General features: G+C 49.6%; 1 protein-coding gene across 1 annotated transcript in view; it reads left to right on the forward strand.

Annotated features, from left to right (window-relative positions):
* Positions 1 to 16,894, forward strand: part of SLC24A4 (solute carrier family 24 member 4) — a 174,284-nt gene extending 157,390 nt beyond the window's left edge. Inside the window, exons 12-16 of the mRNA XM_089906281.1 lie at positions 2,627 to 2,793; positions 7,223 to 7,337; positions 11,568 to 11,680; positions 12,106 to 12,171; positions 13,327 to 16,894. Of these exons, the coding sequence (XP_089762407.1) occupies positions 2,627 to 2,793; positions 7,223 to 7,337; positions 11,568 to 11,680; positions 12,106 to 12,171; positions 13,327 to 13,479 (614 nt within the window). The 3' untranslated portion in view covers positions 13,480 to 16,894. The remainder of the gene's footprint in view (positions 1 to 2,626; positions 2,794 to 7,222; positions 7,338 to 11,567; positions 11,681 to 12,105; positions 12,172 to 13,326) is intronic.
* The last annotated feature ends 315 nt before the right edge of the window (positions 16,895 to 17,209 follow it).

Below are 17,209 nucleotides of genomic sequence, written 5' to 3' on the forward strand. Positions count from 1 at the left end.
CCATGGCCGCTGAGCCTGCGCGTCCGGAGCCTGTGCTCCACAGCGGGAGAGGCCACAACAGTGAGAGGCCCGCGTACCACAAAAAACAAAAAGCTGATTTAAAGCCTTTGTCCAGTAAATCCAATATCTGGAATTCCTCAGAGATGGTTTCTATTAACTGCTTTTTTTCCATGTATAAGCCTTACTTTCTTGTTTCTGTGCATGTCTTGTAATTTTTGTTGTTGAAACTGGACATTTAAAATAATATATTTATTAATCTATTCTTCCCTTTATGAACTGTTAAATAAAAATACCAGTGAAAAACTTAAAAATAAATAAATAAAATAATATAATGTGGAATAATAAGAAGAAGAAGGAATCACATCCTTCCCCTTTCCCAGGACTATTTGTTGTTGCTTTATTGTTGTTGTTTGTTTGGTGACTTTTCTAATTCTGTAGAATCTATATTCTTTGTTGCCTGACCACTGAAATATCTGTGAGGTTAGCCTAAGGTCATCTAATGATTGCACAGAGATTTCTTTAGATGCCTGGGTGAAGCGAGTCTCCCAGTCTTTGCTGATGGGCTCTGTGTGCGTTCGGGGGCATGCCGTTAACACCCAGGCAGGCAGTTTACAACTCCACCTTGGCCTTTACTTACTTGTTTTCTCCGAGTCTCAGTTTTAGGCAGAAGTGAAAGCTTAGGACGTTCTCAAGTCTTTCCTGAGCCTGAAAATAACCCTGGGAACAGCCCTATGCGTGCTCATGGACTTTCAGCTTCCCAGAACTATGTGGGAGCTTTTCCAGGCCCTCTATGGATATCTCACTACCAGCTTTTCCTCTTAAGCTTTTTCATTAACCTATTGTTTGTCCAATAGCACCTCAGGCTGCACAGTTTTCCACAAGTGCCCCTGACTGTTTTCAACAAATGCCCTCAAGGAAAAGGCTAGTCATACTGGGTGAGCTCTGATTCAGGTAAAATAAAGACAGCCTTGAAAGTGGGGTCTTCTGGGAAACCAGCAGACAGGTCAGATAATGCCAATCCTCTGGGAGTGGACTTGGAAGGAGCTCTAATCCTGTCCTGCCCTTTCTGGTGGATGCCAGGCTACTGGTCTTTCAAGGCTACTCCAAAGCTGATGAAAGGGAATGAAAACAGGGCAAGTTAAAATTCTATATAAAGTTCACTGTTCTTACTAATACCCAGCCAATTTTCTTAAATAAACACTCCCTGGATTGCTACAAGGCTTTGGTTAATTTCCAGAGTCCTAAAACAAGTTGAGGGGCTTTCCTGGTGGCTCAGTGGTTAAGAATCCACCTGCCAATGCAGGGGACACGGGTTCGAGCCCTGGTCCGGGAAGGTCCCACATGCCACGGAGCAACTAAGGCCGTGCGCCGCAACTACTGAGCCCGCGCTCTAGAGCCCGTGAGCCACAACTACTGAAGCCCGCGTGCCACAACTACTGAAGCCCATGTGCCACAACTACTGAGCTTGCGCTCTAGAGCCTGCGAGCCACAACTACTGAGCCCACGTGCCACAACTACTGAAGCCCGCGCGCTTAGAGCCCGTGCTCCACAACAAGAGAAGCCACCGCAATGAGAAGCCTGTGCACCGCAACGAAGAGTAGCCCCCGCTCACCGCAACTAGAGGAAGCCCATGCGCAGCAACAAAGACCCAACGCAGCCAAGAATAAATAAAATAAATAAATTTTAAAATAAATAAAATAAAACAAGTTGACTCTGACCATTTTTGCTAGTGTTCTCATTGCTTTTATGGAGGAGAGAATTTTCAGAGGTCCTTCCTCCACCATTTCATTGGCATCACCCACAAGCCTATTTTGAGCTTGCATGTGCTCAAAATACCCAGTGGCTTATTAAGGACACTATGCTTGCACTCAGTGGCTTTTGAGGCCACTTCTCCTCTGTTGAATTGTTTGCAGATTCCCTTGGTAGGGGCCAGCGAGGTCATGCCTGCCAGCAGGACACCACATTTTAGTCTTGCATCTGCCACTGGCTATGTGACCTTGGAGCAAAGGAGCTGAGAGTTCCAGAGCACCTGCTGTGCCAGGCTCTTTGCGCTGGCTGTTTTACGTGCATTGTATCATGTCATTTTTGCAAGAACCAAAAAAGAGATAATGTTCCCATTTAACAGGTGAAGAAACTACTAAGATGCAAAATGCTTAGCACTATGCCTGCTACACGTAGCAAATATTCCCTGCATCAACTACTGTGCTGTTGTTACTTACAGCTGTTATTGTCAGAGGAGGAAGTGGAGTTGAGAGGATTGCTCAAGGTTATTTGAATTCCAGCCCAGGTCTGACTCCAAAGCCTAGCCGTGTATTCTACATCCCCATTCCAGCTGCCCTGTGCAAATCTGTTTCAGCTCTGGGTCTCACTTTCCTCATCCTGTCAAGTAAAGGATTTGGACTGACAGAGGTTATTCAGTCAACAAACACTTAACTGTCTTGCTAAGATCGCTTCCAGGTTGACAGTATGAAGGTGTGTGATTCTGTGAAGTCCGTTGCTAGGAGTCACATTCGTAGCATTCTCTTGTTTGGCTTGAAAAAATAAACCGACGGGTAGACTGGCAGGTGTGTAACCCAGTGTGTGTTTCTCTCCTCCTCCCTTCTGGCTCCGCCCCATCCCTCCGCAGAGGCAAGAGGGGACAAAGCCAAGTGGGTGTTGACCTGGCCACTCATCTTCCTCCTGTGCGTCACCATCCCCAACTGCAGCAAGCCCCGCTGGGAGAAGTTCTTCATGCTCACCTTTGCCCTTGCCACGCTGTGGATCGCTGTCTTCTCCTACCTGATGGTGTGGCTGGTGAGTGGCAGAAGTGGGGGTGGACCGTACGGACAGCTCCTGCCTGGCGCCTGCCGGCGGTGGGAGAGCTGGTGTCAAGAGCACGCTCAGATGCTGCTGTGCCACCTTCGGCAAGTCGCCTACCTTAACAGACCTTGGCTTATTTCTCAGTAGGAAGGGGTTTCAGCAGAAGTGGGCGGCGCTGTGCTGTGCATCAGGGATACCCAGATGGACGCAGCATGGTCCGTGGAGGCCACAGGAGGCAGATGAACCTTCACACGAACAGCCTGGGACACGCCGCTCTGGTGTGATGGGAAGAGGGGTGGTGGGGAGTCTCTGTAAGAAGCCCTGGAGGGCTAATCACTAGGCTCCCTTCCTTTTCAGTATCCATAGGGGAATGTGATGGAGACTGGAGTCAATGGGAGACAAACACAAGGCAGCCCTTTCCATGCCGCCTGCCAGGGGATGCTCCTGTCCCCTTTCTATGTCCAGGCACAGATATAAACTTTAGGTGGACTCTTCTAGTCCTCATAACAACCCGATGGGGTGAGCAGTTTTATTATGCCAGTTTTACAGATGAGCAAACTCAGGCCTAGAGACTCAGTCATTTGCCCGGTTAGTTACACAATTAGCAACTATTACACAATTAGTCACACAGCTAGTAAGTTCTAGAGCTGGGGTTAGAGCCTGGGTATTGGTCTCCAGAGTCCAGGATCTCAACCACTCTCCTGAACGGCCTCTCAAGTTGTTACTGGAATCTTCAGGTGCCGTTTGGACTAAAGATTTTCAGGCAGAGAGGCTTTGGCGTAGCTGGTCTGGCCACACCTGACAGCTCCCTGGAAAAACCTTTCGCTGGCTGGGCAGGGCCAAGCAGGAGCCCCTTCCGCCTCGCTCTGCATCACCCTGTGGGGCGCCTCCTCTTCCCCTCCCCTCCCCTCACGGGGGGCGGGAGCCCGGGAACAAGGAGAGAAATAGGTACAGGACCTCTGCCTTTCTATTGGGAAGCGCACCTGTCAGCCACTCACGCCTCAGTGGCATGCACGTAGCCACTTCACTCTCGTCCTAACACCTGATGTCCCCGCACATCTAACACACAGGGCAAGGTTGTCTTGGTTTCAGAGACACAGAGGCCTCCTTTCCCTTAACCCCAGGGAAGCAGTTTGGTGGGGTAAGAAGAGCTGTGGGGTCACATGGGAATGGATGTGAATCCTGCTTCTCCCCCTGTGAGCCGTGAAACCTGGGTAGGTGACTCAGCTTCCATTAGCCATGGTCGCCCCCTCTACGAAATGGACTGGTTATTGGGAGAATAGAAGGTCTCCGTTCAGGCATCAGGTCTGAGCTTGCAGCATAGCAAATTGATCATAACTGTAAATTTCAGCCATGTTCACCATGAGATGCAGCCAACACTGTTTCCACGCTTGTTCAGATAGAGGTTTAAATCCCCTTAGATGCTGGTGTGTGTGCGTGCGTGTGTGCATGTGTGTATGTGCGCACGTGTGTGTGCGTGTGTGTACGTGTGCACGTGTGTGCGCTGCGTGTGCGTGCACGTGTGTGTGCGTGTGTGTGTGTGTGTTTAGGAAGAAGAGTTGGAAGTAGCTACTATCCAAACCCCCCAGAAAAGGATGGCAGTCAGACATAATGAAAACTGGCCTCAAAATGAACTGAATTTGCAAACTTAAATTTTTCTGAATAGGGTTAAAGGTCAGCCCCTCTTTACATTTGATAAAAGAGTCCAGCGATTTCTCTTACTAAAGTGCATTCCCCAAACGACATTGTTAGTGAAAAAAGTATTTCGTGACATTTGAGTGCGTGTGAGAATTAGGGAAGATCAAATTAATGACTGAAATTTGTTTCTTCTCTAATTAATGAAAACAACAGTATTATGAAATCAGTTCTACTCATTAGCAGTGAGGTAGGACATTTAATAACACTCCCATCCCCTCAACCTTGAGTTACAAACCCCACTCTCACTTCTTAAAGCAGACTCTTGGCAGTGGCTTGGCGGGAGATACAGGAACCACCTTGCTGGGGCACTCTTACCTGCGGTTTTGAACTACAGCTAGCCTCAGCTTGAGGTGATTGAATGGCCCCCACCGTAGAAAATGGTAAAGACAACAGTGCCACATTAGCCTGATTTCCACTGAAGAAAGATGTGCCTGCCTGGGGGCCATGCTCTTACTTTCCTCATGTCCTGATGGGGGCGCCAGGGAGCAGTGACGTCTCACCTGCCCACACCCTACCTCAGCCACCCTTCACATCTCTCACCCCCAGCGCTTTGCGGAAAACGATTCTTGAGTGTCAGTGTCAAAAGGGAGAGACCTCCAAAATGGGTCATCCTGTCCAGCACCTTTGCCCAACTGGGGAGGTGAAAACCAAAGAGGAGGCGTGACTTCCACAAGGTCAGGCAGATGGTCAGCCCAGCTCTGGACTCGCCTCTGCTTCCCTTCCTGAAGCCCAAGCATCAGGAGGGCTCCGAGAGCCCAGGGCTGGAGTCCAAGGCAAAGCCACACTCACGTAGCATCTCTGGTCCTGAACACTTGGAGAGTGTACGCACACACACGAAACCTTCCTTCTGTCCTTCCAGCCTCCGGCTTCTTAGCCATGTAGTTCAGTAATTTAAGAAAAAAAGAAAAGGAAGCATCCCCAGTATTGCCACAGCCCGGGCAGTCTTGTGGAGACCTCCTTCATGGCCAGCATGGGTTAAGCATTGATGGATCGAACAGCTGTGTGGTTTTGGTGTCCTCAGTGTCTCTCTTCTTTCACAGCCCAGGGCAGGCCAGTCAGTGTGTGCTCTGCTCCGCACCTGGTGATGCTGAGCTGAGCGCTGTTTTGAGGGTAGAGCATCTTCAAACCCATCTGCAAAGCTTTGTCCTAGGAGGGGTATCATTTTAGTCCATGAGCTCTGACTACATGCCAGGGCTGAGCTTTGCCCTTAGAAAGCACACTTCATCTGGGTCTGATCACCCTAATTTTCTCTGCCCCCATAGATTGCAAGACGAGTGATTGAAAGAGAAAGGAAACATACATCTATGGATGTCTTGCACAGACCAGGCACTGTCACCTCATATTTTCTCACTTAATCCTCATTTAAAAGTCCATTTTACAGATGAGGGAGCTGAGGCTCAGAGAAGCAAACCAGCTTATCCTAAGTCACCCAACCATTTGCTGGGATTGGAGCCATCAGCCAAGATGCGAACAACCCTAAGAGATGCCACTGTTCCCGTTTTCTAGATGGGGAGGTGAGCCAGGACTAGTGGGCGTTTTGAATGGGGTCCAAGTACTTTCTAGGGCTTTCCATCTGGCTGCTGCTCAGGGCCCAACCACCTCCCAAGTGTCAGGCATTTATTAGAGGACTGTGTGACCATGCCTCAAGGTCCTTAAAAGCCTGCGAATCCTTTGATCCAACAGGTCTATCTCTTGGAACTTACGCTAAGGATATAGTAAGATGAGATCCCAGAGAAGTTCACACAAGACAGCATGACGGCGAGGTTGGAGTGCAGGCTTCAGAGTTGGAAAGACTTGGCCTGGGATCCCTGCTCTACTGCTCACCGGCTTCATGCCCACCAGCATTGTAACTTAACCTCTCTGATCCTCATTTCCCTGGGCATAATAACAGTGCCTCTCTCACCAGTGTGTGGTGAATAATAAAGAGTACCTGAGATTGTGAAAGTAAAACACCTGGAGAGGATCTGGTACACAGTAGGTGCTCATTAAATGTTACTCGTTACCGTACAGTGATATTGTAAGAGCAAAAACAGAAACCACTTCCATATTCACCAGTGACAGGTTGGTGAAAACTTTAAAGCCATGCAATGGCATCCATGCGTCAGTTTAAAATAATGTTATAGATGAGTATTTGAGTTGGAAAGATATTCGCAACGTATTATTACGTGAATAAATAACTGCAGAATATAGGTCGGTGCTATAACCTGATTTTATTTTTTGTCTAATACACACGCCAAAAAGAAGGTCGAGGTATATTCTAAAGCAGGGGTTTTCAAATGTGATTCCCAGACCAGCAGCCTCAGGGTCCCAACCACCTGGGAACTTGTTAGGAATACAGATTCCTGGGCTTCACCCCAGACCTCCTGAATCAGAAACTCTGGGGGCGGGACCTGGAGATCTTACTTTAACCAGCTCACCAGAGAACTTCCTACATGTTCAAACGTGAGAATCGTGGGCTGATGCAAAGTCTTAATAGTGGTTGTCTGAGGGTATTGAGAAATGGTAGGTGATTCTTACTTTATTTTCTAAACTTTTTAAAACAGTAAACACGTATTACGTAACCTGGAAAAAAGAACACGCAAAAGATGGTTTCAAAACAAAACCGTATTCCAGGTTTTTCTATTGGATATAGCAGTACTGTGTGTAAGTTAAAAACACTCAGATATAAGCACATTTTCCAGGGCTACTCCTCTGTGAGTTGATATTTCCCCCTACTCTTCTGCAGGTGACTATTATTGGATACACCCTTGGAATCCCTGATGTCATCATGGGCATTACTTTCCTTGCAGCAGGCACAAGCGTTCCAGACTGCATGGCCAGCTTGATTGTGACGAGACAAGGTATGGATCACGCCTCAGCCCTGACGGCAGTCAGCATCACCATGTGGGCCCTGACCCCCAGCCCGAGTTACAGTTCATGGCTCTCATGACTTGGCAGTCATTACATCCTGCTATGAAGGAAACTGTGACAACTGGGAAGCATCATGTATTAGATTCCATCCATGGAGAGAGTACTACCAAGATCAACTCCTCCAGACCTCTAGAAGCATTTGTGTGGAGTTGTATAAAAATGGACTTGTTCTGGGAGTTCCCTGGTTGCCTAGTGGTTAGGGTTCCAGGCTTTCACTGCTGGAACTGAGATCCCATGAGCTGCGCCACGTGGCCAAAGGAAAAAAAAAAAGGATGAACTTGTTCCGGCATCACCAATGTGAGATTGAGCAGAGCTAGAGCCCAGACTTTTTTTTCTTTCTTTCTTTTTTTTTTTTTTGCAGTACGCCGGCCTCTCACTGTTATGGTCTCTCCCGTTGCGGAGCACAGGCTCCGGACGCGCAGGCTCAGTGGCCATGGCTCACGGGCCGGACTCTCAACCAGGGAAGCGCCACCAGGGAAGCCCGAGCCCAGACTTTTTATAGCAAATGCAATAGTAATGAGAAATGTTCTGATCCCAGGAAAGCCAAGCGAGTGTATCCTGTATCTCCAACTATTTTCCAATTCTCCTTCAGAATTCTAGACCTTATGTAATGTTATGGTTCGCTTGGCGGTTTTTCTTTGGAGCTAAGTGCCATGCGGTAAGCAAGGTGAGGAATACCAGTATGCTCTTTGATGGCAGAACAAAAGAGCTGTAAAGAGCCAGCCTTCCTTTACTGCTCCCTTTCTACCCGTGAGATAGCATCCAAGCCCGGTCCACAACAGATCGTCCTCTGTAGATGGAAATTTGAAAGTATGGGGGGCAGGATGGGCGAATAATGGAGTGGAATCTCAGAGGAGACAGGAGAGGAGAGCAGTGTCCAGAGAGAAACTTGGTTTGGAAAGAAGGAAAAAGTTTTATTTCTTCGAGATAAAAGAAAGGGTTCATTAGTTGGTCAGTCAGTCCTGAGAAAACACGAATTGAGGGGAAGAGAAGGGTGGGGGTATGTTTGGCAGTAGGCTGGAGCCTTGTGGAGAATGGGGACAGTTGGGGACAGCAGCTGAAGGGTTTGGAATTGAATTGAGTGACCTTTGAGGTGAGTGTATTCATTTCCCAGGGCTGTCATAACAAAAGTACCCCAACTGGGTGGCTTAAAACAACAGAAATGGATTCTCTCACAGTTCTGGAGCATAGAAGTCCAAAATCAAGATGGCGGCAGGACCATACTCTCTCTGAAGTTTCTAGGGAGGATCCTTCCTTGTTCTCTCCCAGCTTCGGGTGTTGCCAGGAATCCTTGGCTTGTGGCTGCATCCGTCCAGTCTCTGCCTGTGTCTTCATGTGGTATAATTCCCTCTGTGTGTGTTTGTCCAAACTTCCTCCTTCTTATAAGGACACCAGTCATTGGATTAGGTCCCACCCTAATTCATTATGACCTCATTTTAACTGGATCACATCTGCAAAGACTTTATTTGCAAATAAGGTCACATTCACAGGTTTCGGGTGGACATGAGGGCTGGGCACTATTCAACCCAGTACAATGAGTAAAAGGAAAGCCGATGAGCGCCTAGGGCCTGGCCGATGTTCAGTGACGTGAATTTGGGAGGGATTCCGGCATGAATTTGAAGTCATACCAGCTCCAACAGCACACAGATGAGAGATCACAAGTTCATCCAGAGCTGGGGTTGGCTGGGTGGACACAATGGAAGGTCAAGGAGGCAAAAGAATGTGCCATTTAAACAGCTGGCCTTGGAGTCCGAGCTAGTGGGTTGGGGGTGGGGGTCATGATACTAGAAGATTCAGGGCTTGGAGGGGAGGGTCCCAATGAGGTCAACGGGGCTCTGTAGGAACAAGGACAGGTGGGAACATCATCTCAGAGTGACTCCTGTGAGATGTAGAATGCAGAAACAGGAGGGGTGAGGCGGGGGCGGGAGTGTATAGTTGTCGTGAGGGTGATGCTGACGTGATTGGCAGAGGGTCCAGCAGACCAGGTTAAAGCCTGGACAGATTCTTTATGGCAGGGGATACAGAAACCTCTGTTCGGAGTCCATCACACAAGGCAGGAGCCATGCGGTGAGCTCTAACACAGAGGCTCTGCATCCTGGGCTCCCTGAAGGCTCACAGCCCAGAGCGTGGTCCAGGCCGGCAGCATCGGCTTGAGAGAAATGCAGACTCTCAGGCCCCGTCCCAGCCCCACTGAATCAGAGTCTGCTTTTTTTAAAATAATTTTTATAACTTTATTTTTTTTAATTTAAATTTATTTATTTATTTTAATTTTGGCTGCATTGGGTCCTCATTGCTGCGCACGGGCTTTCTTTTAGTTGCAGCGAGGGGGGCTACTCTTCGTTGCGGTGCACGGGCTTCTCATTGCGATGGCTTCTCTTGTTGCGGAGCACGGGCTCTAGGCGCGCACGGGCTTCAGTAGTTGTGGCTCGTGGGCTCTAGAGCGCAGGCTCAGTAGTTGTGGCACACGGGCTTAGTTGCTCTGCGGCATGTGGGATCTTCCCGGCCCAGGGCTCGAACCCGTGTCCCCTGCATTGGCAGGCGGATTCTTAACCACTGTGCCGCCAGGGAAGCCCCCAGAGTCTGCTTTTTAGCAAGACCCCCAGTGAGTCCTGCGCTCTTAAAGTTTGAGAAGTGCTGCCGTAAGATTTCTCAGAGGGCAGTGCCTGCGCAGAGCAGTCAGTCAAACCTGAGAAGCTCTCCTCTCTCTTCTCCCAAACCTGGGCATCCTTGTGCCTCCTGACCCATCCGGCTAGTGCCTGCCTCCTCACCAGGGGCAACTAGCTGGTCCAAAACAGTTGCTGCTCATTCCTGTTTCACAAAATCCTGGGATACTGGAAGGCAGGTTTCCCAGAGGTACTGCCCCCCGATAGGACTCAGCTGCCGAGGTTCTGAAGGCACTCAGATCAGTGCCCAGACAGGCAGGGAGGGAGCTGTGAGGCTGTTGAGGGAGGCATTGTGTCCTGGAGGTCAGCGGATGACAGCAACAGGGCGGGAGGAAGAGGCCTGGCTATCCTAGGGGGGCAGGAGGTCAGATGGAGGTGAGGCAGTCGTCCGGATGCTCTTCTGAGTCTCTGCGAGCTTCTCAGCGACCAAGGCAACTTTATGGGCACAGGCCTGTGTGTTTCAGGCTTGTTGCACGGGCGTTTGTTTGTGGCCAGATTATGACAGTCGTGTCCATTTAGGGCTAAGGGGCCAGGTGAAAACAGGTTCAGCCTGTGTGAGTCTTATTTGTAAAAGTTTGTTTACTAACTTTTGATACCTCTCAAATTATTAAGTTCCTAAGACTGTGTGGCTTTCATGAGACTGGACAGTGGGGCAGGAGAGGGAAGGTGGTGACACAGTCCCTCGCCTCTAAGATGCTTCTAGTCTGGTCGGGGGGAAAAAGTTCACTCTTGGGAGACCACCCAGGCATAAAACCTGATGCCCTGTCATCTGGGTCAAGGTCGTGGTGCCATCACCTGGGTCACAAGTATACATTGAGGGTGAGGCCCCTTCCCTCCCAGAGCACCTGGGAGGCTCAAATAAGAAGCACATAGTGGGTCCTCCCAAAACACCGGCTGGCACCCCTGGCAGGAGGAATAATGAAGGGCTCTGGATTAGTTTCCTAGGTCAGCCGTAACTACCACAAACTGGGAGACAGGAAAACAGAAACTGACTGTCCCACAGTCTTGGAGGTTAGAAGTCCGAGATCAGGGTGTCAGAAGAGTTGGTTCTTTCTGTCTGTTCCAGGCCTCTCTCCTTGGCTTGCAGATGGCTGTCTTCATGTTCAGATGGAGCGCTGCCTGTGTGCATGCCTGTGCCCTAACATCCCCTTTCAACAAAAACACCAGTCATATTGGATTAGGATCCACCCTAAGGACCTCATTTTAACTTGATTACCCCGGAAAGACCCTGTCTCCAGATAAGGTCACATTCTGAGGTATTGGGGGTTAGGACCCCAACATATGAATCCTGGGGGGGTCACAATTCAACCCACTACAGGGCTCACATGTAAGACTTCATGAAGGGAGTGGATCTCAGTCCTCATTAAAAGGTTTTAGAAATGTGGGGTCCATGAGGAAGGAATTCCTTTCTAAGGAATAGCACTGATGGAAATAGGAAGGAACAGGGGTTTCCAGCGACCTGCGCTTAATGCATGACATGTCGATTGTCCCCTGCAGGCCTTGGTGACATGGCGGTCTCTAACACCATAGGAAGCAACGTGTTTGACATCCTCGTGGGACTCGGCGTACCGTGGGGGCTGCAGACCATGGTTATTAATTATGGATCCACGGTAAGTTCGTCTCGCTTCCTTAGTGAGATGATGCCATGCGCTTTACAGGGAGCGATAGTGGTGTTGGGCCTGTGCCAGCCAAGGGCTGCAGGGGATGCACTGCCCCCTTCTCCTTGGCACGCTGGCAGCCACTTTGTGCAAAGGCGTCCCGAGCAGCCTGGGCAGTGCCTGCAGGAGGCAGCCCGTGTGTGCCCTGCACTCACGGGTGCTTTGGCCCCGTGTCTCTGCCCACCGGCACGCCTCTCCCCTCCTAGTTCATTTCCTCAGATGAGCAGAGACCTGGATCCATGGCCACGTGCTCACCGTGAACACCCACCTGTGGCTTCCAGATAAGGGAGGGGATAAGCCCGAGCACACTGGGCTTCCAGAACGGATGGGGGCCTGAACAGCCCAGAGGTTCAGGGCATGTGTGTTTGTTTTTCCAGGTGAAGATCAACAGCCGGGGTCTGGTCTACTCCGTGGTGTTGCTGCTGGGCTCCGTTGCTCTCACTGTGAGTTTTTGCAATTCCAAAATAGAAGCCTCACACGTGCATCATTTCCTCTGATTGTGTGCAGTCTCTGAATCCCCTCCCCCTTCCCCTTGGCAGTGAGGGGTAAAGTAGTAAAAACATGTAAATTCACAGATAACCCAAGAAACACTTTCTGCCAAGAATGTTGGCACCAAACACTGCACTTTTCCCTGAGCCACTAAGAAGTCCCTAGAGGAAGTGAGTTACGTTTCCTCTCTTCTTGCTGCCCGGTCTGTCTCCTCTCACTAGTGCTAATAGGAGACAAGTCCTCCCCCAGCCCATCTGAGCTGACATGGGGGCCTCATGGTCAGGTCTCGGGGCTGGCACACCGTGATACTGAGGTCTCCTCACTCCACATGCCCCCAACTGTGCTGACTCTACCTCTGCTTACTTTATTCCATCCTTACAAGCACCTGGTGATATTCTACTTTGCAGAAGTAAGCAAGGCTCAGGGGTTAAGTAACTTGCCCAAGGTCACAGGGATAGGAAATGACAAAGCTGGGATTTGAACCCACACTGGTCTATCTCTAAGGACCCATGGCATTGCTCTGATGAGGTAACTCTGATCCAACCCTTAGGAGGCCTCAATCAGGGATAAGAAAGAAGGTTGTAAAAGGACAGGTGGGCAAGTCTGGAAAGAACATAGAAAGAGGATGTGCTCCAACCCCGTCTCACACACACACACACACACACACACACACACACACACACACACACACTCCTAGCAGAAGTTTGCCAGACGTGGGCCAGCGGGAGCCTTGGAAGTTTTGCTGAAGAAGGCTGAGGATGCCAAGTTCTGAAGCAAAGGCAAGACCCAGTGAAAGTCCCTGGTTGTCACTAAAGAAGGCCCGGGAGGGCATGTGCATCCCCAGGAAGTGGTATACGTGCCCGGCAGAGCCGGTGCCCTGAGGCCAGCTGCTGTGTGTGCCTGCAGTCTGCACCCTTTCATTAGACAAGCATAAAGCCTGCAGGGCTTATTCTGATCAAACCAAGGATCTACCGGCAGCACCCCTCCGCTCTTGCCCACCTTTTGCAGAAAGTTCTGGGGTTCATCGTTCGTGTGTAGTTTTCCAATAAAAGTACCTTTTGTAGTATTTCTCTGCCCCCAAGCCCAACACTCACACCCTCTCCTTCCAGGTCCTCGGCATCCATCTGAACAAATGGAGGCTGGACCGGAAGCTGGGGATCTACGTGCTGGTTCTCTACGCCATCTTCTTGTGCTTCTCCATAATGATAGAGTTTAATGTCTTTACCTTTGTCAACTTGCCGATGTGCCGAGAAGACGATTAAAACGGAGCCGCTGCCCCCCGCCCGGGAGCTCTTCTGGACGCTCCGGTGCTGGCGTCCTCCTTCTCCTCCCCTCCCCCACCACGAGTCTCTCCTGCATCGGCAGCCACCGCCTGTTCTTTCATGCACGGGAAGGAAGAGCCATCGTGGTCTTTGTGTGGTCACGGGCCAGGCTGCTGGGCCTCCTCCGCCTGGGAGTTCTGCCCCCCAAAAGGCAAGATTCAGGGGCCGCTGTTTGAGCAGCTTCGCAGCCCTCTGAGCCACCAGCCATAGGGACGTGGCATGTGTCTCCTCTTTTGGACACTTGGATCACAAGGACTTCTGTGTGCTGGTTGTCCTTCTGTCGCACTGCGGCCTTGGAAATGAGGCGGGCGGTGAACACAGGGTCTCCTGTGGCAATGCAGAATAGGAGTGTTGTTCTCAAGGGTCCCCTCTGGGCCAGAGAGTGTGGGCTCCTTGGGCAGCGTGTGCTACTGAGAGCCTCTGAATCCTGCTGGAGGCACTTACGGTTTGTTGGGAGTTTGGGGCTGTGACGGCAAGCACTCCAACCCTTTTTCTGAAAAAATTGCAAGAATGGAAACAGTTGTTCACAGCAGAAGAGAGAAAACGAGTGAATATTCTTATCACTTTCATTGATGCATTCAGAGAACGAGCAATGAAACATTAAAAATAAAATGTTAGCTATACATCTTCATACTTGAAAAATATCATTCCATACAAAGAAGCTTGATGGGGACCAAAAAGGTAATGCTTATGGAAAACAAATCCTATGCATATCGTGTTGCATTGACACTAAGACGTTTGGTTTGGAACATAGAAAAGAGCGGAAGACTAACATCTAAACGGGTGATAACTCAGAGACACGGCGGAGATGGCAGTTTACAGCCATTCATTCCAGACTTCCTGTGGCATGGGACACGCTGTCAGTTTGGGTTTGTCATTCCTTGTTAATGCTCTGCTCTCAAAACCACCCTGTTCAAAGGCCCAATTGTTTATATGCCCAACAAATTTCATAGCCTGCTGAACTGGAATGCGTGTGCCGGAAGTAATGGTTACTGACAAGAAGAGAGATTTCCTGAAAAACCACCAGTTGCTCTCTGCTGAGCTGGAGGCGAGTATGAAAACCGTAACTTGGAATTTTTTAGAGCTAAGGTCGTTGAACCTTATAGTTTGCTCCACAGGAAAGGCCGAAGATGGGAGGTTGATTCAAAAATAGATAGAAACATATTAAACAATTTCGACTGCTTCATAGCTCTCAAATATATATTAAAAAGATTTACGAACACAAACCATTCCTGGTTTCTAAAAAGAAAGCACAATTCATTTTATATAGAGGTGTTCTTTTTTTATTTTTTTAATGTTTCTATTGCAAAAGGCTATCAGATTGGATGCACTTTTAATATTGGGCTATTTTGCACAGAGGACTGTATGGGAATGCCGCATGATGGTGCGAGGAAAAGAGGCTTTTCGTGATTCACCAGTAATCGGTCATGGGTGATGAGTGTAAATCCAACAGCTTATTCTTTCCTCAGACACAAAGGTTGTGACCCGCAGTGGAATTTGTGGCTGTGCTCTTTGGGGCCTCCTGAATTTCAGAAGGAGGACGTGTTCAAGCTTACGTCCCTAAAATTCCCTTAGCATGGGCCTAAGACATGACAACTCTATCACCAGGCTTCTCTTCTGGATCCTCATCAGTGTTAAGACTTCTCTTTTCGTTTCTCTACTTAGATACTCAGTGGTCTTCTGGTTGAGGAGAAGGGCGATTTTCCTAAGAAATTAGCTAATTGGGAGGCCAGGGAGCCCGTTGGTTCATCAGTATAAATGTCTAGATGCAGAGGGTTTCAGAGCCCTCAGGACCGCTCTGTGCCCTCATAAAATAGCAGCCTGGTCATCTCCATCTTCTCCATCTAACAGACTCATCCAGGTTTCAAACTGTGTCTGTCTCTGTTTGGAGTCTCAAAACTGCCCTGTGGCGTAAGTAGGGATTACTGTCCCCGTTTAACAGGAAATTTAGTCTTGGAGAGGTCAGGTGACTCTAGCTCAATGGCTAGTAAGTAGCAGAACAGGGACCAAGCTCCAGATCGCCACCCGGCTGAGCCAGTCCAGTGTGTGGCCATCCTTGGTGGGGCGAGTGTGCCTATGTCCTTGTCCTTGGGGTTGGTTGCTCCTTATTGTTTGGGTCAAAACTTCATCAAGTTTCTAATTGACATCTGGGTGCTCCAGTTCACATCCTAATATTTATCCCCATCCTGTGTCCCTATTATTTTCCAATAAAGACCAAAAAATATTTTTAGCCACAACAAGGCACAGGCCACACGGTCCCTGATGACACCCCTGCTGGTGTTCAATTCTTTGAATCCTTGTGTAGCTTTCAGAGAGCACATGCTAATCACCCACCTCTTCCTCAGCAGAACCCATCTGAGATTATAAATATGCTGCAGTTGCAGTTTGAGACAAAAAGTAATGCCTCTAGCATGTAGAGCAGTGCTCCTGGCTAATTCTCTTATGACGTTAATGTGCCAATGTAACTTCCTTAAAGGATCTATGCGTTTATTGTATCTGGGAAACTACATATACACTGTAGGTGCAGAATTCTCTTTTTTAACTAGATACTTTTCCACCTCAGGTTTAAAGAAGTGCTTGATTAGTTAGGCCTTCATTTTAAGATACTGCTTTCATCACAGCACAGGATTCCTTCCTTTATTTTATCCCCGAAGCTAGTTAGCAGAAGGTAAAGTTACTCTGCTACAAAAATAGGCAATCTGAAAAATAAACTTAGCTCTTCGAATTGGGGGCAGAAAATGAACCACTGCCCTCAGATAGAAAACGTCTATAAAAGCAGGAGCTGGTGGTTCCTGTCCATTTCTGGTTTGGAATTTACCTTTGCCAGCCCAAGCATAGTCACGGGGGAAGGGGTGCTGTGTCTTGAGAACGCAGCCCTGGAGGAAGGTTCTGGGTCGGCTGCAGTGAGAGACTACTGTTAAGGGCAGGTCAGGGGCATCCCACCCCCATCCTTCCTGTAACCCACAGCTGCTGGCCTCTGTCTTTGTCTTCCGGGTGCACCGTTCTTGTGAGTTTCCACCTGTTCATTACCTGCTCCCCCACCCCTCGCGCCGCCTATTAAGGCTGTTTCTTGCTTCTCCCCGTCAATCTTCTGCCTTTACAGACCCAAGCAGCTGAAAAGGCATAACCCCCGGGGAGCCAGCTGAAACCAGATGGGCGTGCCCACCACTCCAGGGCAGCCCTGCAGACCCCGACCAAAGACCCCTTCTGGGCTGCCCAGGGTGTAGGTCCCAAGGGAAGAAACTGCCCCCTCTTACCTTTTGACGAGGATTTGCAAGGCTCGTAGTGTCAGCAGGAGACCAGCCCTCAGGGAACACCAGACTCCACAAACAGGCTGGGAATCCAGGAAGGCTGTGGGCAGCCTCTTTGGCTGACGCCCTTCTTCCCCCCCCCCCGCCCCCCCCCCCGGGCATTTCCCCTCCCTGAGCCCTAGGGCCCCTCCCTCTCCTTAAGGTGGGTGTGGACAGAATCGAGATGGACTGGGAGAGGGTCACTTCCTTGCCTCCTTCCCCAGGTGTGAAATGGGCTAGCGGGGTCGAGGTCTGGAGCAGGGCAGGAGAGAAGCAGAGAGCCTCCAGCTCGGGCTGGCCCCTGTGAGCTCGTGGCCCTCCCGTCCGCCCTGATGCTGAGTGGGCCCTTAGGGCTGGGGTTGGCCTCTCACACGCCACCC

The sequence above is a fragment of the Delphinapterus leucas genome, chromosome 2 (assembly GCF_059928025.1).
Source record: "Delphinapterus leucas isolate spDelLeu-1000000601 "Yukka" chromosome 2, BTC_Dleu_Yukka2, whole genome shotgun sequence".
NCBI lineage: Eukaryota > Metazoa > Chordata > Mammalia > Artiodactyla > Monodontidae > Delphinapterus > Delphinapterus leucas.